Below are 26,681 nucleotides of genomic sequence, written 5' to 3'. Positions count from 1 at the left end.
TAGAGTAGTACACAATCATCAAACCCACTAAACAATACTTTTCCATTACGAAAAATACAAGGGGGTATAAGAGTTATTTCCATATACATTATCTGCTACTAATTAATGCCATGTTTTATACTTTCATCTAAATTTTTGTTATAAGAATTAAGTATTTGTTTCTCCATTAAATCTTTATTCAATTTTTATGTTTCTCTCTCACCTTTTTTGGATAAAGACTAATCCCATATGTAACTTCTAACAAATGTTGCTTTAGAAGTCGAATCTTGATCTCTTGGTTATTATGTATAGTTTCATCTGATTTAAATATATTTCTTACAATGCGAAACTATAATCTTTTATCTTTTCCCATCATCATTCATTCGGACAATTCCAGCACATCTCTTCACTCATCACTCATACTATCTTAATAATAATAATAAGTTATAAATAAATTAAAGTGCCCCTATTGAATTCCTCAGTTGGTGAAATCACAAGCACATCGGTGATTGAATAATCTTCAAGGTGCGATTTCGATTTTCAACTAATCCGTTCATATTATTACTATTAATTACTAATTTGATAGATTGGTCAATTTGGTAAATAAAAATGTTTGTAAATTTGTGTTGTAGGATTTGAGAATGGGTTGTTTGAAAGTAGTAGGGTTATGCAGTGTTCCTCCTATGATTGGATCAATGAACGCTACGTGTATTAGAACTCAATTTTTGGGAATTGCTCCTTCCAAAGCTAAACCTAATTTAAGCACAAGAAAGTGCAACACTGTACATTGCAGTTTCAACTCATCCTCAAACGGTAGTGGAAGTATGCCTCAAAATTTTAATGAAAAAGATGATGATTATGTTAACTCTAGTGTTGTTGAAGCTGGTATGTTCACTTCATTAGCTATACTGCTATCAATTTTTGATTCAATAAAGAATAGAGGAATAGATTATCATTATATAAATCCCTTAATTTAAAATATTAAAATATATCTTCCATTTTCCTCACGAAAAGGAGTGTCAGTGTCCGTCTGCGAGTGAAATTTTGGAGGGGAAAGAAAGGAAATGGAAGACTTCAGAGTGATTTCACAAGTGTGTGTCATGACTTTCAACCCTTCCATTTTTTCTTCATTCCCCTCCAAAATCTAACTCGGAAATAGAGTGTTATCGAATTGTTTCTTGATTGGGCAAGAAGCCTTGCTACTTATTAAATAGATATGTGGTGTGATTTTTGTTGTATTGTGTAGTTGAGGTGAAGAGTGGAGCAGATGGTTTCATGATGAAGATGAGGGATGGTAGACAGTTAAGGTGCATTCATAACAACCCTCATGGTGGAATTCTTCCAGATTATGCACCTCATCCTGCTATTGTCTTAAAGATGGAAGATGGAACTGGTCTACTTCTCCCTATTATTGTTTGTATGTCTCTTATTCCCTACATGCATAGTACAGTATTGTATCATATAAACTTGCTTCTTTAGTCTTTTATTTGATTTTCATAATTATATCTCTCTCCAATTTTAGCCAACCCCATCTAGTGGGATAAAGGCTTAGTTGTTGTTATATATATTATTCCAATTTTAAATTTGTGGTACATCACTACGTCTTGGTTTGCAGTGGAGATGCCAAGCGTCTTACTAATGGCAGCAGTACGCAATGTTCAAATAGTATGTCTTCTTTCTCAATTAAATTCAATTGTATTACCCTCAAGTGTACCCTGATAATTCTTTAAGGTATTATTAGTCAACCATCTGTTTTTGTGTAGCATATCCTCATGCATGGGTACTAATTATTTGGTTGCTGCGTCAGGCTAGACCTACATTATATCAAGTAGTGAAGGAGATGGTTGACAAAATGGGATATGAAGTATGGTTCTGTTTATATTTATGCTCTCACTTACGACCGCAGTTGTATTGTGCTCTTTTCTGCAGCCCACATGATGATATTAATAATCAAATAATGTACTTTCTTGCTTATGCAGGTCAGAGTTGTTAGAGTCACTAAGAGAGTTCAGGAGGCTTATTTTGCTGAGTTATACCTTTCCAAGGCATTTACTAACTTTGCACTCTTCCTCCTTCTCACCCTCAATGAAAAAAATTAAGAATTAAGACATAGTATCATTTACCTCAAAGGTGTTGTATAACAGTATGACTTATATTTGATATAGGTTGGAAATGAGGCAGAATTTATGAGTTTTGACCTTCGACCTTCAGATGCTATCAACATTGCAGTGAGATGCAAGGTAGTCTTTAAATTCTATTACATAAATGCATCATGGCCTGCAGCATGCTACATTCTCTTATTAGCCAAGTCTCATATAACTGTTCCACCAATGTTGTAGGTTCCAATACAAGTCAACAAGTACTTGGCACACAGTGATGGAATGCGAGCAATTGAATCAGGCAGACTGTTAACAAATTCGCCTGGTTCAGATGGCCCATTAATTACTGAAATGGACCGGTAGGTTTGTGGAGTAGATACATTATACGGCAATATGACTTAATTGTAGTATGTGTACTTTCTGTTTTTGGGAATTATTTTTTCAAAAACAAAGAAGTCTTTGAATCTGTCTCATTGCAAGCATTTTTTTTCCATTGTGAAAGATAAGTATCAACTAAAAGTGAAAATTGCAGGCCAAGTGGTAAGCCTTGTACTGAAACAAAGGAGTTCAATCTTTTGCACAAGATGTTGAAAGCTGTTGTTGAAGAGCGCTATCAAGATGCTGGTAATTATATTAGGTCTAACTATTTATTTGATTGACTTTTTATTTTGGGATATGTCATCTCCTTTCTCCATCGATTTGGCCCTAGTTTGCAGCACTAGTCTGATCTTATCACCCTTAACAGTTGTAGCAGTGAACTTATAATTTTCCATTATCATCTTTAACAAATTTATCCGGTTCATCATTTGAAATAAAAATGAATTGTTAATGTGAACGCATATGTCCTAGCATTAACAGTTATATCTTATAAGAAACCTGTAGTAGATAAGGTCACTTAAATTACATTTCTCATTGACTACATTATACATTTTACTTCCTCTAATGCTAGTACTTGTACATCTCATGTTTCCGATGCTACTCCAGCTTTATGGAGGGACAAACTTAATCAATTTAGAGCTGGGAAAAAGGTGAATAACAGGTATGAAGCTTATTTCATATGACAAATCGACAACGCCCAGTGCTCTGTCATAAGATATCTACATCTGAGTCATTTACTCCAAACTTTTTACCTCTTTTTCCTTCTTCTCTTGGACAACTATATATCAAGTTTACAAATTTGTTTTGTTTTCAGATCCTGGACAGTGTAAATTGTATATCCAATGACCAATCCAACATTAGAATGTCAATGGAATTGGTAGAGCAGATAGTTGACAACTAGACATGTCTCTACTTCCGCCTATATATACAGCCTAATATGTTTGTGAATATTTGTATATATATGTAAACATTATTGCTAATGCATCATAAGAACTTTGTTTTCTGCTACTTGTTTTAATCCTCATGAACTGTTAATGACTTAATGTATTTGGTTCATCAATGGGACGCAGCATGTTGTGTTGAGTTTTAATGTTTCAAAAGTAATTTGAGATGATTGAATAAAAAGCTGATTAAATAATTGTTTCCTCTTCCCCCTTGTGTCTGCTTCCTTATTTTTAGGGACACTTGCATGTAGGGAAAGCCTTTTATCTGCATAATATGGGGACTGAAGAATATTTAAGTCATTATTTGGTTGTTAGTTCTAATTAATATGCTTTAGTTTCCCACCATGTTAGACTGGTTCACTTGTAAATATGCTGAGAAGTAATGTTCAAACTTCAAAGTGGTAGGGTTTAACAGGATGGACAACTTTTATAAAACTAAGGACCCCGTCCTTTCAAAGAATCGGGTCTGTTTGTGGGTTAAGTTTTGAAGGGAATAAAAGAAAATAGAAGGCTTCACAATCATCTTTATGATTGATGTTTCCGAGAGTTAAGTTACTTGCATTTTTAAAATTCTTCAGCTCGATAAAAGTTCAATGACTAACTACAATCAAGCAAATTATTCTCACAAGACAAAAAATAGTTCTTCACTTAATTTGCATCGGTTACAATTATATAGAAACAGAGTAAATCTTGTAATATTTTTTTGAAGATAAATCATTTAGTGTAATTATAAGCATTAAATATATTATTTATTCATTTTAACTTTTCCACCTGTTTACCATTTTCATTGGATGGAGTATAAGATATTTTGATAAGCTTTTCTTTTTTGGTTCAAATTTTGATAAGCTTTTTAAACACTTACGCAACTGTTTAAATGATAAGATAAAATTATGAGAGGTGAGTACACAAATTCATACAGCTAATATATGTAGGAGAATAAATGTAACCTTATATAAGCTTAATTAAGTTCTTGCATTCAGAAGCAAGTTGAAAATTGAAGAAGAAGGGTGCGGGACCAAAAGCAGCTACAACTATTCATGGACGGTATATTCCCGCCAAGTTAAATCAGTAATCACAGAATAGAATAAAGATAACGTTGTCACTATCTCCATTCAATTCTTGCACCCTCGACCTTTCTTTCTATCACAAAATATCTTCATCTACCAATGTTATGCCGACTACACATCTGCTGTCCTCCTGTTTGTGCCGTTCTATGTGTTATGAGCTTGTGATTGGTCAGAAAAAATATATTTAAATTAAAATTTAATTATTAAGTATTTTTTCTGACCAATAACGAGTATATAGAATGACACAAACGGTGGGACACCAAATGTGTTTTAACATAAATGAATAAAATGTTATGTATCTTATATTTCTGGATTTGATGCTTCCTTAGCTTACCACTGTTGACATGTCTTCCCTCCCTTGTGAGTAACCACTCATCCTTTATTCCAGTTTCTTTGCTTTTTTCATGGGATTGTATCACTCTACTTTTTATTTTTATTATTATTATTTGAAACTTCTACACCTGAATTCTTAGTGTATCTTTGGAATCTTCCGTATGATAGTTGGTTTCTGGAGGGGAATGAAGGAAAGAGAAAAACATCCGAGTCATTTCACATGTTATTTCATGGTTCTGAAGCCTTTTCTTTCTTTCCCTTTAAAATTCAACTCGTAAACAGACCGTGAGAATATTATAAGATAGTAAATGAACTTACTTGACAAAAAAAAGTAAGGTATTAGACTTGTTTGGTTAGTATGGGTTTTTATAAATTATGATTTGATAAGTCAATCCTAATAGCTTATGGCTTATGAGCTAGAAGCTATTAAGTTGTTTAACTTATGAGCTAGTTTATTAGATAATTTTATCAAACATTTACAATTCAATCAACTTGTTTATCTGTCCTTGATTTAGAAATGTTGCAAGCTACGGTAACAACAGTCCTAAACATTCAATTTGCTAGTTTTCAGCTTTCAGCTAGTTGTGTAATCCACACATAATTTGGTTGTTAGCTTAACATAGATTCTGCATTTGCTTTTAATTCTGACTTGTTCCTAATCTACAGTTCTTGAATAGAATGATGATTCTGCAATAGTTTTCTGCACACTACTTCAAAAGCATTGTTTTGCAAGTAATGATGTATCTGATTGACATATTTTGAAACTTTATGTATTAGGTTTTGAAGAGTTCTCAGGCCACAACGAAAGAAGAGAGCAGAAATCGGACTTTGGGAACTTGGAGGATGAGAAGTGCACAAGAATTGGGAGTCTTAAAAAGAAAGCAATGAATGCATCCACCAAATTCAGGCACTCTCTTAATAAGAAAAGAAGCAGAAAAAGTGGTAGTTTGAGTAATTCGCTCTCCATTGAGGACATTCGAGATGTTGAGGAGCTTCAAGCAGTGGATGCATTTCGACAGGCACTTATGTTAGATAACTTGCTGCCTCCAAGACATGACGACTATCATATGTTATTAAGGTTACAAACCCTTACTCCTTACATTTCAGGCTTTCAGCATATATTATTTTTATTATGAGTATAAAATCATATAAAATGATAATATTTTGCTTTGACATTCATTTTTACTTTTACATGCATCATCTCTTTTCATATTCCTTGATGTCACACTTCTTACACTGGAGAATAACAAATGGATATGGTTTCTTCATCTTAAAGTACAGTTTAAAACTAAGTTAACTAATGTTATTGTAGATTCTTGAAAGCAAGGAAGTTTGATGTCGAGAAAGCGAAGCACATGTGGGCCAACATGATCCAGTGGAGGAAAGAACATGGTACAGATACTATTTTAGAGGTGAGCCTCTGATTCAGTAATATACCGAACTTTTATTTTATTTTCTTCCTTAGTCCATCGTGTATTATTTCATAATCTGTAGCACTTTGAAGTTTCTCCCGTATGGAGTTCATAGTACACTCCTCTTGTATCCACTCTGCAGGATTTTGAATTCATGGAGCTATCTGAAGTCCTGCAGTACTATCCACAAGGTCACCATGGTTTAGATAAGGAAGGAAGGCCTATTTATATTGAGAGGCTAGGCAAAGTTGATCCTAATAAGCTTATGCAAGTAACTACCATGGAAAGATATTTGAGATACCATGTGCAGAGTTTTGAGAAAACATTTGCTGTTAAGTTTCCAGCTTGCTCTATAGCTGCAAAGAGACATATAGATTCAAGTACAACCATTTTAGATGTCCAAGGCGTGGTATGTTACCGGTCTAAATGTCAATTGAAGTTTCTCAAGCATATTCTAACCTTAATTTAGTTAACACAAGAGTTCACAATTCTATGCTGCCTTTTGCTTTCCAGGGTTTCAAAAACCTTACCAAGTCTGCACGGGAACTCATCATCCGGCTGCAGAAGATTGATAGTGATTACTATCCTGAAGTACGTATATTTAATTTTCACCTTTTTTGGAAGTTCCAATTCTTTCACGGCTTCTATACTTTCTTATTTTTCATTCAGCGCTTCTAAGTTGTAACCTGTGAATGATACTGTGCAGACACTCAGCCGAATGTTTATCGTCAATGCTGGTCCTGGTTTTAAGTTGCTCTGGAACACAGTGAAAACATTTCTTGATCCAAAAACTACTTCAAAGATTCATGTATTTGTTTAGTATTTGAGTTACTGTTTATGTTTTAGATTTTACAGGATTTCATTCAAGTATTTAGCTTCTACTATAGGTACATGAATAACTGATACTTGAATGTTTCTTTAGGTTCTTGGAAACAAGTTTCAGAGTAAATTACTTGAAATTATAGATGAGAGGTAACTACCTTCAATTCTATTATCGTTGTTAATTCTCGGCCAATGTTGATTGTTTTTTCGAAGTCCTGACTTAGTAATATCTTCAGTGAGCTGCCAGAATTTCTAGGTGGTAGTTGTACTTGTGTAGACCAGGGTGGTTGTATGATTTCTGATAAAGGGCCATGGCAAGATCCAACCATTTTAAAGGTTTCATGCTTATCATTTAATTATCAGACTCTTTATTCACTAGTTCTCGATTCTGTTTTGCATCTTACTGTGACTCAACTAGAACAGTTGTGGCATGCAGATGGTTCTTAGTAGTGAAGTGCAATTTTCTACACAAACAGTAAGAGCTTCTAAGAGGAGGGTGATTGGTGGTGGAAAAACATCTTATCCAGCGGTGAAGTTTCTAATACCATCTCAGACACTGCATCAATGAGAACTTTGAGATTTTATATTAATAATCAGAACTTCCTTTTGTTTTTTTGTTTTTGAGAGAACAGATAAAAGCTAGTGATACATTAAATGTGGAATCTGGATCAGAAGTTGATGATATCACTTCTCCCAAAGCAAGTGGGACTTATATAAGCTCTACATTGACTCCTCTTCATGAAGAAGTAAGTTACCATGATATTGTTCCTGAGGTTACCGAAAAAATAATAATTATAACAATGATGTTGCAATGAATTAAACACATCTTTGATATTTAACCAGGCAAAATTGGTTGGCACTGGTGGGCATGCCGGTGGTTCGTCTGAGTGTGATGAATGTGTCCCTATGGTTGACAAGACTGTCGATTCTGGATCGAAAAGGAAGCAAGAATCATCTCAAAACCCATCTGGCCCAACAGGTTAGATATTTGTTGCATCTAAATGGAGTCAATTACTAAGATTTCTTGGCATCCGAGGAAAGTATGTAAGCAATCCTTTGATATTCATTGCAGAAAAATTCCTATTGAGTGACCTTCTTTGGCATCCAAGAAAACTATTTCCTGATGGCAACTACTATGCATATATCTGGGCTGTTATAGTGGCCTTCTTTCTTGCCCTTTTGACTTCTGCTCGTACCATAGCATTTTGTGTCACCAAAAGAATACGTAGCATGAGTATTGATTCAATACCAAAGGAGGAATACCTCCAATCTGCCTTAAAACGCATTGGTGAGCTAGAAGACAAAGTTGACATACTACAGTTAAAACCTACTATGATGCCACATGAGAAAGAGGAACTACTGAATGATGCAGTTTGTCGCATGGATGCATTGGAGGTAGAGCTGATTGCTACAAAGAAGGTAATTGTTGGGATTTCAAGTGTGTAAATATGTGGGTTTAAGAAGTCTCACTTTGAATAAATGATAAGTTGAAGTAAGACTCATTGGGACAGGATTATGGTGTTTCATTCCTTATCTGGGCCAATTACACATTGCCATATGAATAAAAGAAATTTTTTAAAAACAAAAAGTAGCATTTTGATTATCTCGGGTTAGGGAATGAGACACCATTCGAGACAGATGATCTCTCTCTGACCCGTAGACGTAAAATCGTAAGGTTTTGGGTCAGGCTTTATATGAAACTTTGGTTTATATTGTGTGGTAGATTGTTCAATAAACTTTGCTGTTTTTTCTGATTTTGGTAGCAACCTATTTTTGTATTGTATATTTATAAACTATCATGTTCCACTTCCTGAACAGGCTTTATACGAAACATTAATAAGACAAGAAGAACTTATGGCATATATAGACAGACACAAAAAAAGCAAATGCAAGGTTAGTGAAGATATTTAATTCTTGCTTATTTTATTTTTAAGAAAAAATCACATGCTAGTGACCATTCTACATGGGGGAACTCCTAAGAGTGTGTCAACCTGTTTCATTTTTTAGCAGAGAAAGGTTTGCTGGTGAAGTGAAGAGATACTTACATGGCAGGACTATTTGATGTGTGTAATAATTAATGAAATTGCAATATGCCAATTCTTTATTTCTGTAGGATGGAGATCACTTGTTACAAACAGTATCTCACTTCATGTCTCAAGTCAATTAGATTGCTCCGTTTTATTACTTTTTGATTTTAAATTTTTTATTTTATCCACGTGTTAATATATGATTGGCGTGAGACAGAGAATGAAATGACACACTGTTAGAGACAGGTGATCCACATCCCTTTATGTCCTGCCTCTACACATTGGTCTTGTGTCTTCATTGAGATGTTAATAACATACTTGAAAAAGTGAAGTGGAAATTTCATGTGAACAAGTATGGATATTCCAGTTTCTGGATAACCCCTTTTATGGAAACTTGTTCCTAATGAGGAAAAAAGAACTCATACCTCTTGGGTTCACTCAAATTTAGTTTCCTCTTCTAGTCCAATTCATCCAGAAGTTAGGCATGTATTTGCAATTTTGTGTATGAGTAATGTTTTGCAAACTTGATTTTGTTAAAAATGGAATTATAATTTATTTGTGTTGGGATGCTTTATTATTAAAATGATTTTGATGTGAATGAATATTGTTTAGATAGTATTAATTAAAACGACTTTTAAATTGGTAATTATTAAATTAGTGGCAAGAGCAAAAAATGAAGTAACAATTGGTTTTCTAAGGGTCGTATGATAGGAATATTAATTGAAAACAAAGTTTTGATGATTGAAAAAGTTATTATTTACTTTAATCAATGTTTAGTCCCCAAACTCAAATGGAGGTTTTGGATTAGTTTAAAGATGACACATGTTGGACATAATAGTAAATAACACACTCTTAGTTTATAAGTTTTTGGATTAGTTTAGTTATTCTTAAGCAAGGTTTCAGGTTTGAGTCTTGTGGATGGTAAAAATACCTGCTGAGAGAGTTGGCCTCACATACATGTAAATGTTCTCGGGACTTGGACGTGATTGTCACTAATGCGATGATACATGTGTGAAACAAAAAAAGGTTTGTCACTTTCTTTTATAACTGCAATGAATTAGTGAGGAGTCAGTGACTGTGACAGGGTTCGTCTGAAATAGAAAACAGAACTTGTAATTCAAGAAAGCACAGCAGCTATAATGTGTGAAGAGATTATAGCTAAAGCGAATTCAGTCCAGAATTGTAACATACACTTAGATTATTTGACTATTATATTATTACAATTACAATTTACAGGTTTACTGTTCTTTGAAGCTAAGTTCACTCTAACATCCAAAGTTCTGAAACTTAAGCATGAGGACAATTTTAATGGCTGCATAGATGGTTCTCATAAAAGAGTTAGCATATGTTCTAATGTTTTATATATAGCAAAAGGCAAGTCAATTATTTTGTTTTTTTTTTCATAGAAGAAGAATCAAATTTTGAAGTATGGCATAGTAGGAGAGGCTCACCAATCAAAATGATTGATTTAGAGAATGTTTATTTGTTGGCTTATTTGTATTATTGGTCTATTCATTGGGGACAGACAAGAAATGTTGGGTGGTAATAAACAAGACAATCTTTCTATATAAAAAAACAAGACACTAATATTTTTCTCTTATGATGTGTACTTTGCTTATGCTTGTGGATAATGGTAGCTAGTTTGTGGCCTGAGATTACTTTTCCCGAACTATGTCTCAACCCAATCAAAATTGACTTTTTATTATTTTTTGTTTTTAATTTTTTTTTTTTATATGGCAAAATGTGATAAGTTTGGGATAAAGAATGAAACACGGTTGGGGACATGTAATCCTTTTCCGCTAGTTGTTAGCCACCTCATTATAAAGAAAGTAGAAAGTCATATACTAATACTGCATAATAGAGCACCTCAGTAGCTCTAATGGTACATTATTTGGTTAATCCAATTCCAACCACCATTGCATAAACTACTTCTCTTTCATTATTTATTTATTTATTTATTTATTTATTTATTTATTTATTTATTTATATATATATCTTTCTTTTCTCTTTAAATGGTCCCTTGAAGCACTAGACCAAAATCACAAGGAGAAGGACAATATAAAAATAGGAATTGGAAACTAATGGCAGGATACATTTTATGCTGTAATAAGAGCATAATACATGTTCTTCTAAACCTGATTATGTTAATCTAATAAAAGTGAAAAACCTTGCCATTTTCATCTAGTATTAGACTACTAAAGCATCCCAATTGAGTTTTCAGTGAGAAGATTACAATCCTAGAAATTTGATTTTTTTTATAACCAAGGATCCCTTCACTATGAAACTAATTTATTACCTTTCAATAAGTGTTGGTCACGGGAATTGAATATGATAAGACATTTTATCCTTTTGTATATAATGAAATAACATTTTTGTCATAAAAAATATGTAAATCAAGTATATGTCTCTCCGTTAATTGAGAGATTCATTCTTCCTTTGGCTTAATACGATATTTGGGATCCCGTGATACCTTACGCTACTAGATCAAGTATCAACCACTTGTAGATCGAAAATGATTATATATATATATACATACGTGTGTGTGGAAATGTGAATATTCTCCTTGCACCAATCAAGTAGCTACCAATAAAAAAGGATGGGACTAATGTGATTGATCTTTTTATATAAGGCAGTCCACCCTGCCCAATATGACAGATTGTGAAGAATGTCAGCTTATGATTGATCTTTTTATTCAAGCATTTTGTTTCAAATCGTTTTAGAATTTTCAAGCACCTTTTTATTGCAATTGCATTATGCTCTTTTAATATAACTTTTTGCAATAGATAGTTGTGAGTTATGATTGGAAAAGAAAATAAGGTCCATTTTCTTATATAGAATCTTCAAGTATGTGTAGATAACATCCAAATCAAACATACACAAAATAGTATATATAAATAAGACTAATAGAAATTAAAACAAGGTGTGTTCCATTGAATTCAACCCCTCAGAAATAGTAGAATCAATAACTATACACAAATCAACTAAAACTATATTATCTTTCTCTAAAGTCTAAACACATTTAGTTCCGATATGAATTTAATATATATACATTGACATAATAATTTTCTACACTGTTGGTGTAAAAAACTATACCGTAGATAGATTTTAAATTCTTCTAATATTTGGTATTGAAACCACTTCTAACTCTTTTTTCATATTTTTCACTGAATTAAATACTTTGTTTTCTCTGTTTCTCTCTGCTCTTCCCATAGGATTCTTTTCTGCTTAGCAATGAAATCCTCAACCGCACGATTAAAATCCTCCTTACTCAACCGTTCCACGTGGCATGATCTCTTGCGAAAATTTGAGTTGTATCTCTTGAACTCCGCCACCATTCTCCGCCGTTCAACACTCTCCGATTGAATCCTCACGGTGGTGGTGGTAGTTGTCGTTTCAGTAACCGCTGTGGTGACAGTTTTTTCATCCATAACTGTCGAACAGAACTCTCCAACTTGATCCGAACACGTGACTGGTTCATTCTCCATGATCTTAAAGCTATAGTCGCTAAGATTCAGATACTCGTCGTAGAAGTCGTTGGAATAATTCGATACCGATGATACGGCACCGTTTTGAGTATCGGAGAATGCATAAAGAGATAGTAAAATTGCGTTTAAGAGAAGAAACGTATAGAAAGAGTTGTTGAATATAAACATGAGTTTATTATAGGAAAACCAGAATGCTTGGACCGTAATGGGAAACAAAGAAGAATGTGAAGAAAACCAGAGAATGGCAAAGAAGTTGAAAAAGAACATAATGATTTCAAGCGTTTTTTGCTTCAATGGAAAGGTTTGAACAGTGTTGGTTATTTGATTAGCGTTGTTAATGGAAGCCATTGAAGGATGAAGGAGAATGGTTGAAGTGGAAGTGAAAGTGAAAGAAGGAATTGGTTTATTTATAGAGAGAACTGCATAAGGTTATTGTCGTTAAGCTTATCAGACAAGTAATGTGTTTGCTAAAAAGTCTCATAATTTCTTTTAAAATCGATGTATTATCAACATGTTACTATTTGTATTACATTTGTTTGAAATTTAATGATAAGTGAAAAAATATATATACTAACAATATATGAGTTTTATATATTATTATTGTATTTTTCGTTGATATTTAATTATTGTTTACTTTTATCCATAAACTAACAACATTCATATCAATGTATACATGTTAAATTCATCTTTTATTAACCTTTCTTAACAAATTTAATATTTTACTTTTACTTAATTCACCGTTTTTAGGTAATGATAACTTCCTTTTTTTTTTGCACAAATATATTCAACAGATTTGTTTGTGAATGGGGTGACCAAGTACATTCTTAATTTAATTTAATAAGGTATCTAACTATGGATAGTGTTTCTTATTCCTATTATGAATGACAATATATTGTTTAAAGAGAATGAAACAAATTTGATATACAATGTCACAATTTTACATCACAAAAATATTTTAGAAATTCTAATGGAATATGAGTTTAATTAAATCAAAATAATCATATTATTCTTTTTTTTAATAAACGTTATAACAAATATCATAACAAAATATTATATGCACGCTATATAGTAAGGATACCCTTGTTAACACTTAAATATATACTATACTTATGATTTTTCATTCATTTTTTAATCAAAGGTACCCCTTGTTATTAACAGTATTAATAAAAAAACTAATATTTTTTGGGTCGTATGATTATTCTCTCAACAAATATCGTTCTCAACAAAAGTCTACAAATTATTAATTATATTTATAATTATATATATTTAATAGATTATATATTTAATTATACTTATTAATAATATTAAATTTATGTAATGTTTTATTACTTTGTCTTTATCTTTTTTTAATAGTAAGTGTAGTTGTTTATTTTGACTTATTATTTCTCTTATTAATTAGGTTTGAGTAAGTTGTAAAAAAATTATTAAAGTTGTATTGATTTTCTAAGAGATTGGTAAATAGAAACACATTTATTTTTCCCAATAACACAATTAAATAAGAATGAAGGTGGTATAACATATCAATTCTATAAATAATCCACACAGAATTGATTAATATTAGGTGAATTCCAATTCGAGGAATTATATTACTATTTTTAATTATTAAATTATTAGTATATACAAAGATAATTTAAGAAGTTATCTTCTTAAGTATTAAATAACTCTTTATAAATTTAGACTCCTAATACTAGATTCTATTTAAAAGACATAATATTAAAATATGTTTATACTAATGTTAGACTCCTAATTAGATTAGAAAACAAATCATAAAATAAAATGATCTCAATTCTAAAAGATCTTCTAAGATACTATAATCAATGTAAGATATAACATGATATTATTTTAATATTCAAATATCTTTTAGATATTTTTTATAAGATATTTTAAGATAGTTTCATACATTCTAATATATTTTTCTAATGTGTGCTCAAGCACATATTTTAATTTACTCATAAATAATAAATTTACATTAAAAAATGATATGATTAAATTATAAAAACCTATGAATTTTTGTAACCAATGTAAACAACTAAAAGAATCCTTCTTTTGTGTTCTTGATTTTTTATTCTAGATTCGAATGGAGTAGAAAATATATTTGGTACGTAAAAAAAACTAATAAACCACTAAGAGTGTGTTTATGACTTGGTTTTTAGAGTATAATGGAGGGAAAATAAAGACTTTGGAGTTCACAACAATATATTTTAGGGTTTTATAACTTTTAATTTTCTCTTTAAAACTTAATTCACAAATAAACTTTAAGACGCAAATACTTGATCGAGATAATAAATAACATGATAAGATAAGAAGGATAAAAGGTAATTACATTTTTAGTACACTAAAATGATATGTAGTTCAAGACAAATATTTAACTTAGTTATTTTTTAAGGAAAAAAAAAAGTATAAACGGGGGAGTACGTAATTACTGAAGTCATGGAAAGCAAAAACTAAAAAGGCTAAAAAGTAAAAGCCCTTTCATCAGAAATGTGAAACCATCCAATTGAAGCATTGGGTTTGCATGAATTCTCGAAAAAAAAGTAGAGAAAGAGAAGAAAAAGAGAGAAGGATCATGGCAGAAGAACATTTTCTAACATCCTCAACCAATAACTCACGAGATGACGAAAACATTTATGCATGAAACCCATGAAACATTGATTCATGATATTAATTAATCTTGGATAAAAGAAAAACATCGCATTCCTACTTGCTACATCGTTTTCTTTGCATTTAACGCTAAAGTCCTAGACAATTTAATTTGTTTTATACGTGATCTTCGATTTGGAAAGATTTTGTTGTATGGTTTGTATTATATTAATGGTAGGGAAATTCAGTTTTTATTTATTTTATTTATTGTTTATTTGTTTCTATTTTTTTAAATTCTAAATTAACATTTCAAATATATTATCTCACTAGTAAAATAAAGTCATAATATGGATAAAGTAGTCATTTTGTGTGGATAATGTGAAGGTCTTCATTACACTCAACTTTGTGTCATCTGTATGAATCCTTATGGTGTGCTGATCCTTGGGAGTTGAATTTTTAAGGGGAATAAAGAGAAATAAAAGACTTAAGAGTTATATCACAAGTGTATTTTAAAGCTCTCAAGCTTTCTCTTTTCCTTTTTCCCCTTCCATCCCTGATTGTTTTCATCAATTATTACTCTGTTGCCATCAACATGCACGGACTGGGATCACCTGTTTCGAACCATATCTCATTTCATGTTCCAAACTTATCAAAATGTGACTTTTTGTTTTTAGAATTTTTCTTTTATTCATGTGGCAAATTATAATAAGTTTAAGATAGAAAATGAGATAGAGTTTGAGACAAGTGATCCTTATTCCAACACGCACTATGCCAACTAACCCATTTGCTGTGATCTCAGGACATGACAACCCATCCAAGGCCCAAAACTCCCAAATTGGGCCACTGGGCTCCTAGCCCAAAGGTCTACAGAAGGCCCCATAACAGGTACCCTTTTATGAGTTAGGCAAAGTTATAACCCAATTACTTCTCTCTAACCCTACTCTCTACTCTTATTGATATAATTGACTTGATTGTTCGAGTCTCTTTGCAAGTACAAATTTCGGTTGGTTCAAGCCCGGATTTGGCTCGGCTTAACATTCTCAACCATTGATATGTCATCTCACCACCAGAACAATTGAATACAAATATTAAATCAAAATGCATATATTTAACATTTTTTTACAAAAATATTGATGAGAGGAATTAAAATAATGGTTTATCATTTCTTGGACTGAAAACTAAAATAGCCATGCTCATGAATCAAATTGATTAGCATCCTAGACTCACTGAAAAAGAAAACTGTATAATTCTTGTATTTTATACTATGAATAAAAATTAATATATAGATTGATAGTTCGAATAGTAGAATCGTGATGATTATGGGGAATTTTTACCTTCATAACAAATGGAAAAATAGTAGTAGACTTAAGTATTTAACATACAAGCAAAATTTAATCTTTGCACAAGAAAAACTACAAACCGTTGGTTGTGGTATTTGTCTGAGGTGCTGTCCATAATTTGTATCACTCTATGTGCTATGAACTTATAACTCTCATGTCTGTGTACTAGGTGAGTCACTGGCTCATTCAAGAGTGGAGGAAGCTATGTCATAGTCATCATAATAAAATGCCATCAACCCCTTAAATATCTATCACTCGAATATGACAACAACATAGCATGTACAAAAATGTGCTACTCACGTTTATCACAGACCGCACATGATTCTTTTATTTTTATCCCTTTTAATAATGATACATGCATGCATTCTGTTCATTTACAAGTGTGTTATGTCTTTAACATATTTGCTTAATTACAAATTTAACACGTTCTCCTTATTTGTTTTCCAAGTGATTTTGATCCTCATATATTGTAGTCATATAATTACTAACAAAATGTTGTTCTAGTGATATAAGACTTAATTAAATCTTTATAATGACTAGAAAATCAAATATTTAATTCTTGTAAACTATATTTGTCGGAAAGAATCATATACATGATAAGCAATGAGCATGAGTACACCACTAAAAAGTGAAAGCTTAACAAATATACTATTTAAGCCTGATTTATTACAAAAAATGAAGAAGAGTAATAGTTTAGTTCTGGAAGGGGCGTAATAAGAAAGGCATTCAAAGAAGTGAATAATAAGTAATAAGCTATTCATAGAAATGTGTAGCAAATGGTGAGTCGGTGACAGAGGAGAGAGAGAGAAGTTTCTCGTGATTTCATTTCAAACCGTGTGCTCTTTTAAGAATCTTTTTTCTTTTTGCAGCTTTGCCATTTATATTTCTTATCAATCCTCCTACCCATCAAAAAATAACATATCTCATTTATAAGCTAATTATTAATAAATAAAGTATATCTTTGTGATATGTGTCATCTTATTACCAGTAAGAGAATGTAGTATAATGATATATAATTTTCAATGTAATATATTAAGAGAAATGTTAAAATCATAATGTATTTAATTCTTGAGCATGTCATGAACTTATTTTTTCAATACAAGATATACTTATATTGAAGTTAACATTCATGATATATTGAATATGTATTTAGCGGTTGTATAGTTTTACATTTTTAATTTCACATTGTCGACACATGCAACAGTGTTTACCTTATTATTATTATAATACTAAACTGAAAAAGGTTGGGATTTTATAAAAGTGGGTTACCTTTTCACTTATACAAAAAGATTCAGTGTCTCAACCTCACTTTTCTCTTGTGTCATGATGAGTAGCACTTCCATTCACCTTAATATTGGAAATGGAAGAAACATAGGAAATGGTTTCTGGGGTGAAACTACTCTCAGAAGTTTAACTACAAGAACATTCTTAAAGATTCATACTTGTTCACAAACACATTCTACCAATGTTGCTACAAACTTCAAAGCTGTTCTTACACCAGAGATTGACCAAGACTCAAAGGTATATTATATTATATATATATATGTTATGATGCTTTCATTATTTTGATATAAGTTGCAGCAACAGGTATATGAAAGTTATGAAACTCCAAAAGCAGACCCAAAAAGTGTAGCTTCTATTATATTAGGTGGAGGTGCTGGAACTCGTCTCTTTCCTCTCACTAGCAGAAGAGCCAAACCTGCGGTATATATCTTCATTTTCTCATTTTCATGATACTAGTACTTGTATTATAGTGTAGCAAGGAATAAGATATTCATAGAGTGGTCATATATCTAATATATTAACCAACGAGAGTTAGTCTAGTAGTATAAGGCTTCACTAGATAAGGTTGAGAGTTCGATTCCTATGAGTGACACTTGTTGGAGGGGCAACTGCGAAACCCGAAAGGAATTAGACTTTACTCTTTTTTATTTGTTTCTTAACTTTTGTAAGCTTTGCTTTCTAATGATTGCTATGTTTCTTAATTTGAATGAATAAAATTGGCAGGTTCCAATAGGAGGGTGTTATAGACTCATTGATATTCCAATGAGCAATTGCATCAACAGTGGCATCAAGAAAATATTCATTTTAACTCAGTTCAACTCTTTTTCGCTCAATCGCCACTTGTCTCGAACCTACAATTTTGGAAATGGTGTCAACTTTGGAGATGGTTTTGTAGAGGTCACTTATTACTCTATGTTTAGTAATAACTTTCTTTTGGTGAAACATTGTTAGTAATATTTGAAAACAAGATTAATCATCTTTCATGAAATGTTTCTTTCTAGATAAGTTTATTATCAAACATGAAAGCATGGTGATTGCAATAGTGAAGCATAAATTACATGCAAACAGGTCTTGGCTGCTACTCAAACACCCGGAGAAGCGGGGAAGAAATGGTTCCAAGGAACAGCTGATGCTGTGAGGCAATTTTTTTGGGTTTTTGAGGTAACACACTTGTATTTTTTTCATGCATAATATCAAGTTGATTTGGAGTAGAGTGAATGTGTTATATTTACAACTGTAATACAAAAAGAGGTGAATAGTGTATGGATTTTCATGCAGGATGCTAAGAACAAAAATGTTGAGCATATATTGATCCTATCTGGTGATCATCTTTACCGAATGGACTACATGGATTTTGTACAGGTACAAAAGATAAGAAATTTTCATTGAAGGTTGTATTTAGCATCATTTATAGTTTTCTTAAACTAATAGTGATTTTGGTGGGGACTTTCATTGCAGAGACATATTGACACTAATGCTGATATCACAGTTTCTTGTGTACCCATGGATGACAGGTATAATCTACATGAAGAATCTGCTTGATTTGCTTCTTTTTTCCTTACGATGACGGCATGCTGCCTTATTTGCTAGAGGAAAATCTTTTGCTTACAATAATGTGTTCATTTAGTTATATACTGAATTGTATTTGTTGGTTGTTGTTAACTGTCTTGCAGCCGCGCATCAGACTTTGGGTTGATGAAAATTGATAGAACAGGACGGGTTATACAATTTGCAGAAAAACCGAAGGGATCGGATCTTAAGGCCATGGTATATTCATAATATTTCAAGTATCAACTTTCTTACATCCATTTTTAGTGAATAATTAGGAGTCTATTTATTGTAGTTGTTGTTCAGCTAATGTATCCTCAATAATTGCAGCATGTTGACACCACTCTCCTAGGATTATCGGCAGAAGATGCAAACAAACATCCTTACATTGCTTCCATGGGCGTCTACGTGTTTCGAACCGAGACCCTGCTGAACCTACTAAGATCGAACTGTTCTTTGTGCAATGACTTCGGATCTGAAATTATCCCATCTGCTGTGAGCGACCACAATGTGCAGGTGAGAGGGGATATTCTTTTTGCTTTTCGTTATTGAAATCTTTGAAGTAATGAAAATAAACTTCTTAGTTTTGGCAGTGGCTTACTTTTCTGCTTCTATTTGCATTCTCAGGCATATTTGTTCAATGACTACTGGGAAGATATTGGAACTATAAAGTCCTTCTTTGATTCAAATCTGGCCTTAACAGAACAGGTTTGTTTAACTATTCTGTAATTCCTCCTAATATTGGCTCATATTTATAACGGTCAGTCTTAGTAACTATCTTCGTATTCAGCCATTTTGGGAGAATTTGCATTTTAAGAAGCTCAACTAGAAGGCAGTGCTTGGTTTACTGTGAAGTCCAAAAGTGAGAGTTATCATTCAATATTAAAACAAATGAAAATCTTCACAGATGCAGAAAAGTATCATCTATTGATGCAGAATTTTGGAGTCTTTCGCAGTTTAGAAGACTTAATTGTACAGAACCAAATTTTTGCTTATAATCATGGACTTGATAATGGAATTAGAAAAGTAATTTTACCATGGACAATGTTTTCTTTCATAAGGAACAATGCAGTAAATTTACTGATATCATGTGTTATTACTTGCAGCCACCAAAATTTGAATTCTACGATCCTAAGACTCCTTTCTTCACTTCACCAAGATTTCTACCACCCACTAAAGTAGAAAAATGCAAGGTATAACTACAATGTTTTGACCAAGCTACTTTATGGAATTTTTGCTGAATCTACTGCTTGGTTGGTTTCTAAACTATTGATATTATTGTATGAATACATGATTGGTTTTCATTAGATCGTGGATGCAATTATTTCTCACGGTTGCTTCTTGAGGGAGTGCAGCGTTCAACATTCTATTGTCGGGGTGCGCTCACGCTTAGAGTCTGGTGTGGAGTTTAAGGTAAACTTGATGCATTTTGTACTTTTCTGTAGTTATTCATTCTTTCAGATTTGCTCTAGATGCCCACCCGAAAGACCATTGTAATATTTTTATGCTTTCATTGGATTTTGCTATCCAGGATACCATGATGATGGGTGCTGACTACTATCAAACTGAGTCTGAAATTGCATCTCTGCTTGCCGAAGGGAAGGTTCCAATTGGCGTTGGGGAGAATACCAAAATCAGGTGCAATTATTTCTCTTAAATAGCTATTCGGATTCTCGTAGAATATAAGTAACAGTCCAAGCTGTGGCTCACAAATTTATATGTCCTAACATCAAATTAAATGGTGCCCCTCATTTCATACTCCAACATTTTTTAAGGAATTGTATCATCGACAAGAATGCCAAGATCGGAAGAAATGTGATTATTGCAAATACTGATGTAAGTGCCAACTCATTATCTTCATTTCAAAAACTGCTGCAAAAGATCTTGACTATTGGTTGTATTTGTTATATGCACTTCTCTGCTGATTTAATTTTATCGACTTCGCAGGACGTTCAAGAAGCAGACAGGCCTAATGAAGGATTCTACATTAGGTCGGGAATCACGATTACACTGAAGAATGCTACCATTAAAGATGGAACAGTTATATGACGCACTTCAGAATAACCACCTTGCCGAAATACACTTAGATGAAATGCTGGTTTGTATATTAGAAGTTACTTTCCTTATAAGAACTCGTTAGGTTCTGAATAAGTAATAGCTATGGCTTATTTCAAGCAGCTGCTATATGCTGATGAAAATTATATCTCTAAGTCTAGGATTTATAGGTCATGCCACTTGTTACACTGAAACGGAAATCGAACCATTCCTCTAGGATGATTAGAATTCATCTGTAGTAATCAATGCTTACACATGAGGTTATAAAGTTGCTAACTTATGTTATAAATTTATAATATGCATTTTTGCATCGTAAGGCTTGCATGAAGGTATCAGGTATCAGTTTCTGCCATCCGCACCCGCATGTGAGTCTCTATTTTCTCTTGCATTATTCCACTTCTCAACATTTCTTAGTCTGGCATACATCTTCGGAATTCGCTTTAGCTTTTGAGAGCTTTGAGCAATCAAAGCATCAGTTGAGGGACTCTCACCGAAGACCACCTCGTAGCCATCACGAAAAGATGAATATATTGCATGTAGACCGTATCGAAAAACCGGTCCCTTGGTGTTGAGTTTGAACCAAAGTTCTTGTTGAAATCCCAAATTATGCAAATAGACGCGGCTTGTGAAGGATGTTTTGTGCATCTTGGATGTGCTCATTGAACCACCTTCCTAAGAATGAGATTTGGTCTTCATAATTTGAATTTATTAGCCGGCATCAGATACGATATATATCCGATACGTTTAGGATATTTATATGCAGTATCACCGAAGTCTTAGGCCTATTCATAAAGTGAAGTTCAAACATGATTGCCATTTCTATCATTATCCAATTGACGAAGAGAGGATGGATTACCTCTCAAGACAGATCCATACCAAATTGATGATCCTCTTCCAATGTGAACATTTCCAGTTACAGAGGCACTTGGTGCAACAAATACATCTTTATCAAATATGTACATCAAAGTTCAATGCCTAGACACTAATCACAAATATTATATATCATGTGAATGAATGAATATAGCACATTAAAACAGCCCACAGTGGTTGTTAAGAGAAATAGTCCAACAAATATTTAAATCATTTTTGAAACAATAAGATAAAATATGTGTGATTTAATAAGGACAACAATCCAACAACTAAAAAACCTTATTACACACTTAGTTGTTTCAAAATTGAATCTACCATATAAATAATAAGGATCCACTCAAATGTTTTAATTTCTTGGTTTAGTCAAATAAAAAAGTATCGTTTAAGTAAAATGAAAATTTTAAAAAACACAATAATATTTCTACATTACTTTGACTAAAGACAAAGGGATATAATCATTTTGGACAAAAGATTCCCCCTATTTGTCTATATTTTTATTGCAATTGTCTTTAAAAATGACCAAGTAATCTCTTAATAATGCCAAAAACATCATGTTCCATGAATCTCCTCTCTCTCTATTTATTATCTAAGACACCAAAAGTTAGGATACAAAGAACACTTAGTGGTGCATGAAATTGTTCTACTTTTTCACAACAAATGAGTGGGAGAACTCTAGTTCCTATATTCTTCGTCTGGGCTCTTCTTACCATCATCACACCAACTCTTATTTTTTTATCAGAGAATTCAAAAGCCGACCTCGATTTAAATGGTAAATATCTTTACAGTTTGTTTGGAGTTGAATTTTGGAGGGGAAACAAAGGAAATAAAAGGCTTGGGAATCATACCATAAATATATTTTATGGCCCTTAAGCCTTCTCTTTCCCTCCAAACTAACCCTTAAGGAACTGCTCGTTATATATATATAATATGTATATATAATATGTGTATATATATTCTCATTCCACATGCAATAACGATGATTATATAAATAAGTTTGCTTGTTAATTACACCTTCTTTGCATTAGGACTTGTAATTCTCTTGTTTCTGTTTCTCTTGAATGTTAATATCCAAATTCATCAACTTTATAGGAAATTATACAAGTGAGGGAATGAAGGCAAGAAAAATGTTTGTGTACACACAGAATGATGATATCATAAGAACAATGCCACAAGCCAAATCAGTGGAATCTGAAGAGGAAGTGGCATCAGCATCAGCACCAGCACCAACTCCATCATTATTGGAAACTAGTGAAAGAGTACACTCACTTCATAATCATACTCTTATAAGCAATATTACAGATTATGGGCTAACCCTCTCTCTTGTTTTTTAAGTATCATTTCATGTCATTTAGAATTGTTGCAAGTTACAATAACAACATAATCAAAAGTCGAATAAAAGTGTACGTGGTTGAGGAGAATGGCAGGGATGGATGCACGCTGGGAAAACCATAGGTGTTGAGTTATAATAATGTAATATTTTTCATAGAAAATACTTTACCAAAAAAAATTATTGTATGTATGTATAAGAATTTTTTATATGAAGATTTCTGTATCCATGTCTATCTCGTGGAGTAGCTATGCAAGTTAGTGAAAACAAAGATACAATAATAATATTCTTGGATCATTTTTTTGCATACCTTTTTATACTTTATAATTGTTGATCAATTCTTTTTATTTGGAGACAAGCAATGTTAACTTAATTTTTAGGATTTATAAAATAAGGAAAAAACAAAATACATTATATTCTAGTTTTACGAGTTAACTTAATTTTTCGGTATATAATCTTCCAATTATAATGGCCTTGTAAGTTCAACATCTAGGACATGTTGTGCAAGTCTTTTCCTTGAGTTTCCTTTTATTTTTCCTAACAAACTTAGATTTGTTTAATATATTAGGAACAACTATCTATGTGGTGGTGGATAAAACATATTTGTGTTCTATTCCATTTTATTATATTTTGATTGGTCAAAAAGAATATAAAATTGGTTGTTTCAATTTGTTAACCCTCATGATTGAACCATTATATTTGGTTTTGTACACCATAGTAAACTCAACTTAAATACATATATATGTGCATAGAATATAAATTATGCGTTCAAAGGCCAAGGCCAAGGTATAATTTAAAGCAACCTAAGTTAAAAGCAAATGATCGTGAATTTGAAGCCTAAGTTTCAGTGGTACTAATCTATAATATAACTTGTATTAATTTATTAATGCTCATGGAGAAAGCATATTACTTGACTTTGCAAAATAATTGAGGGGATAAATATTCTAGCTAACATCACTACTAGAAAAGACACAGAATATTTAGCACATGCTTTTTTGTATGAGGGTGGAGGTCTATATTTTTACGGAATATATCTATAGCTGTGAGAAATAGACAATTAGCATCTAATCTCCACCACCACCAGCCTGTAAAAGTCTACTCTTCTGAATTATGATCATATAAGTATTTATGGGTTATCTAGACCATACTATATATGTGTCCTCAAGAATCAACTTAGTTTGTACTTTGTAAAACTGTGAAACATTAAGGATCTGTTTGCGAGTTGAGTTTTGGAGAGGAAGAAAGATAAATAAAACGCTTTAAGTGTATTTCATGGCTCTGAAGCCGTCAATTTCCATTCATTCTTTTTCGAAATCTAACTCGCAAAGAGACAATAATTACGAGAATTTAAGTGTTGGGTCAGTCTAAAGGTGGAGCGGGTCGGTTAAGATTTCATCTCAAAACTAGAATGTGGATCAGTTATCCCACATTTTGTGTCTCATTGAGTCCGAGTTCAATAAAAATTTGTCATATATTTAAAAATAAAAATAAAAAAAACAAAGTAACATTTTTATGTTATTTTGTGGGATATGATTGGTTTGGGACATAGGTGGGGACAGAGGATCCTAGTTCCTCAAAACCAATTAACAATAGAAAGAGTAACACGACAAGTATTTAAACTATTCCCAAAATAATAAGGTAGTTAATATGAGACTTACTTTCCAACAGATTGTGATGCTAAACCATCTCTTACCAAAATATTAACCTTGAAATGAACCTCCTAAAAGTGATATATAGTATAAGGGTAAAATGAGGCTTATACAACACATGCCTGAGACTGGGGACCACATTCTCATGACATAGAACCCCAAAAAGAATTCGCCAACTTGCACATACCCACTTGACTCTCATCACTTACATAAGAAGCAGCAAGAATGGGAAATATCTTAAACTAAACTAAAATCCTTAGATTGAAAAACTCACTACCTTTTTCTCATAATAACTCTTTAATTATTACCACATTAGTTTTTGTTCTACCTTGTTTTGTTATAGTTAGCATGGGTTGGACAAGAGAAGAAAATAGAAGATTTGAAGATGCTCTTGCAGTGCATGGTCCTAACGACCAAAACCGGTGGCAAAATGTAGCGAATGCTGTAGGTGGAAAATCTGTAGAAGAAGTGAAAAAGCACTATGAGATACTTAAGGAAGATTTGATTCGAATAGAGTGTGATCAAATTATACCACCCAAGTATAGAGGAGCTGGCATAAACGTGAGGAAGATTGTCAATGACCAAAGGTAATACTAATACCATGAAACTATGAAACTATGAAAATTTGGTACTTTGAAACTATGTAAAAAAAGATACTTCTCTTTAGAATTTAGTGGAAAAACAAACTAAAGTTGCTCTAACATTGCTTCCAAGTAAATATCGTCGGGTACTTTGAAAACTATAATATTTTAACAATTAAATTGTGTACATTTTTTTATGAATTTTTGACATGTGTAAAAGGATAAATAAGAGATACAGATATTATAATTTGTCATGAGAGAACTTGTGCAAGAAATAAAACTAGTTGGTTGAAAATTAAAAGTGAGAAAGCTTTTTAGTTTTGGGACACTAATCCCTACCCTGCATTGCCAATTTCATTATAAACACCACTATGTCATCATATGCATGCTATTTCTGGTGATAGTTTCTGTTTTTAAAAAATTTCTTTTATTCACGTGTTAATCTTCATTCTTTCTAGTTATATACAAATTTCGAACTGTAAGGTCCATTCAAGAAACGAATGGTATTTTTTTTATTTCTTCATTTCAAATTAATAAATAGAGTATTGAACTCCAAGGAAACCCCACATGAAATCTAATCCATAAAGCTTTAGATCACATGCACGTGATGATGCACACTTGACCACCATAATGCATATATTAATATCAACCCCATTGGTCTGTTATTGCTGATAATCATCAAATCATGCATCCATGTACTTATTTAGACACTTATCAAGTTTCTTAAAAACCTGAATTTATTCCTTTTCTTATTCCATATCATTCTGTTTTCATGAGCAGGAAGATTGGGAATCTAAATTTCCAGTGAAGCAAAAGAATATATGTAGATCAGAGTTGTTGAGTTACTACTCTCTAGCTTAGTACAACATAACCCCCTCTTCTTTGAATTTATGTTAATGTG

General features: G+C 32.3%; 5 protein-coding genes across 15 annotated transcripts; all 5 read left to right on the top strand.

Annotated features, from left to right (window-relative positions):
- On the top strand, positions 400–3,474 carry LOC109326927 (bifunctional nuclease 1-like). Of its 3 annotated transcripts, none has more exons than XM_019559845.1 (11): positions 400–438; positions 605–864; positions 1,226–1,396; positions 1,595–1,644; positions 1,787–1,843; positions 1,959–2,024; positions 2,145–2,219; positions 2,319–2,437; positions 2,611–2,702; positions 3,063–3,117; positions 3,271–3,474. In XM_019559845.1, the coding sequence occupies exons 2-11, from the start codon at positions 621–623 to the stop codon at positions 3,284–3,286; spliced, it is 945 nt and encodes a 314-aa protein (XP_019415390.1). In that variant the 5' UTR covers positions 400–438; positions 605–620; the 3' UTR covers positions 3,287–3,474. The 3 variants fall into 3 exon arrangements, with proteins under 3 accessions (XP_019415390.1, XP_019415391.1, XP_019415392.1); XM_019559846.1 differs by having other exon boundaries at positions 419–498; positions 615–864; XM_019559847.1 differs by lacking the exon at positions 400–438 and adding an exon at positions 443–504 and having other exon boundaries at positions 612–864.
- Positions 4,423–9,612, top strand: LOC109326926 (phosphatidylinositol/phosphatidylcholine transfer protein SFH6-like). Of its 6 annotated transcripts, none has more exons than XM_019559843.1 (15): positions 4,423–4,444; positions 5,578–5,878; positions 6,113–6,212; positions 6,355–6,621; positions 6,726–6,803; positions 6,919–7,020; positions 7,135–7,184; positions 7,271–7,370; positions 7,471–7,563; positions 7,667–7,780; positions 7,878–8,013; positions 8,107–8,453; positions 8,853–8,927; positions 9,042–9,140; positions 9,328–9,612. In XM_019559843.1, the coding sequence occupies exons 1-14, from the start codon at positions 4,438–4,440 to the stop codon at positions 9,060–9,062; spliced, it is 1,791 nt and encodes a 596-aa protein (XP_019415388.1). In that variant the 5' UTR covers positions 4,423–4,437; the 3' UTR covers positions 9,063–9,140; positions 9,328–9,612. The 6 variants fall into 6 exon arrangements, with proteins under 6 accessions (XP_019415388.1, XP_019415385.1, XP_019415384.1 ...); XM_019559840.1 differs by lacking the exon at positions 4,423–4,444 and adding an exon at positions 4,720–4,827 and having other exon boundaries at positions 9,042–9,137; positions 9,321–9,612; XM_019559839.1 differs by lacking the exon at positions 4,423–4,444 and adding an exon at positions 4,720–4,827.
- On the top strand, positions 17,671–21,681 carry LOC109326033 (glucose-1-phosphate adenylyltransferase large subunit 1-like). 3 transcript variants are annotated; one of them, XM_019558665.1, is made up of 14 exons: positions 17,671–17,987; positions 18,042–18,170; positions 18,474–18,647; positions 18,819–18,911; positions 19,029–19,112; positions 19,209–19,264; positions 19,424–19,517; positions 19,629–19,814; positions 19,926–20,006; positions 20,405–20,491; positions 20,607–20,711; positions 20,830–20,936; positions 21,074–21,134; positions 21,246–21,681. In XM_019558665.1, exons 1-14 carry the CDS (start codon positions 17,790–17,792, stop codon positions 21,345–21,347), a joined length of 1,557 nt encoding a protein of 518 aa, XP_019414210.1. In that variant the 5' UTR covers positions 17,671–17,789; the 3' UTR covers positions 21,348–21,681. The 3 variants fall into 3 exon arrangements, with proteins under 3 accessions (XP_019414210.1, XP_019414212.1, XP_019414211.1); XM_019558667.1 differs by having other exon boundaries at positions 17,672–17,987; positions 18,054–18,170; XM_019558666.1 differs by having other exon boundaries at positions 17,673–17,987; positions 18,048–18,170.
- Positions 22,813–23,554, top strand: LOC109326427. Its single transcript, XM_019559111.1, has 2 exons — positions 22,813–22,992; positions 23,313–23,554. Exons 1-2 carry the CDS (start codon positions 22,881–22,883, stop codon positions 23,552–23,554), a joined length of 354 nt encoding a protein of 117 aa, XP_019414656.1. The 5' UTR covers positions 22,813–22,880.
- On the top strand, positions 25,350–26,590 carry LOC109326729 (protein RADIALIS-like 6). 2 transcript variants are annotated; one of them, XM_019559489.1, is made up of 3 exons: positions 25,350–25,509; positions 25,547–25,786; positions 26,561–26,590. In XM_019559489.1, exons 2-3 carry the CDS (start codon positions 25,548–25,550, stop codon positions 26,586–26,588), a joined length of 267 nt encoding a protein of 88 aa, XP_019415034.1. In that variant the 5' UTR covers positions 25,350–25,509; position 25,547; the 3' UTR covers positions 26,589–26,590. The 2 variants fall into 2 exon arrangements, with proteins under 2 accessions (XP_019415034.1, XP_019415033.1); XM_019559488.1 differs by having other exon boundaries at positions 25,352–25,488; positions 25,533–25,786.

Source organism: Lupinus angustifolius, chromosome LG14 (genome assembly GCF_001865875.1).
Source record: "Lupinus angustifolius cultivar Tanjil chromosome LG14, LupAngTanjil_v1.0, whole genome shotgun sequence".
In the NCBI taxonomy this organism is placed as follows: domain Eukaryota; kingdom Viridiplantae; phylum Streptophyta; class Magnoliopsida; order Fabales; family Fabaceae; genus Lupinus; species Lupinus angustifolius.
This window is presented reverse-complemented; position numbering and strand designations above follow the sequence as displayed.

Bases quoted from the DNA above. Each gene is read 5' to 3' on its own strand.
- LOC109326729 (XM_019559489.1), top strand. From the start codon at position 25,548: ATGGGTTGGACAAGAGAAGAAAATAGAAGATTTGAAGATGCTCTTGCA. The intron at 25,787-26,560 runs GTAATACTAATA...TTTCATGAGCAG, and splicing joins AAGATTGTCAATGACCAAAG to GAAGATTGGGAATCTAAATT.
- LOC109326927 (XM_019559845.1), top strand. From the start codon at position 621: ATGGGTTGTTTGAAAGTAGTAGGGTTATGCAGTGTTCCTCCTATGATT. The intron at 1,397-1,594 runs GTATGTCTCTTA...CTTGGTTTGCAG, and splicing joins ACTTCTCCCTATTATTGTTT to TGGAGATGCCAAGCGTCTTA. The intron at 1,645-1,786 runs GTATGTCTTCTT...TTGCTGCGTCAG, and splicing joins CAGTACGCAATGTTCAAATA to GCTAGACCTACATTATATCA.
- LOC109326926 (XM_019559840.1), top strand. The intron at 6,804-6,918 runs GTACGTATATTT...GATACTGTGCAG, and splicing joins ATAGTGATTACTATCCTGAA to ACACTCAGCCGAATGTTTAT. The intron at 7,185-7,270 runs GTAACTACCTTC...TAATATCTTCAG, and splicing joins CTTGAAATTATAGATGAGAG to TGAGCTGCCAGAATTTCTAG.
- LOC109326033 (XM_019558665.1), top strand. From the start codon at position 17,790: ATGATGAGTAGCACTTCCATTCACCTTAATATTGGAAATGGAAGAAAC. The intron at 19,265-19,423 runs GTATAATCTACA...ACTGTCTTGCAG, and splicing joins TGTGTACCCATGGATGACAG to CCGCGCATCAGACTTTGGGT. The intron at 21,135-21,245 runs GTAAGTGCCAAC...TCGACTTCGCAG, and splicing joins TGATTATTGCAAATACTGAT to GACGTTCAAGAAGCAGACAG.
- LOC109326427 (XM_019559111.1), top strand. From the start codon at position 22,881: ATGAGTGGGAGAACTCTAGTTCCTATATTCTTCGTCTGGGCTCTTCTT. The intron at 22,993-23,312 runs GTAAATATCTTT...TCAACTTTATAG, and splicing joins AGCCGACCTCGATTTAAATG to GAAATTATACAAGTGAGGGA.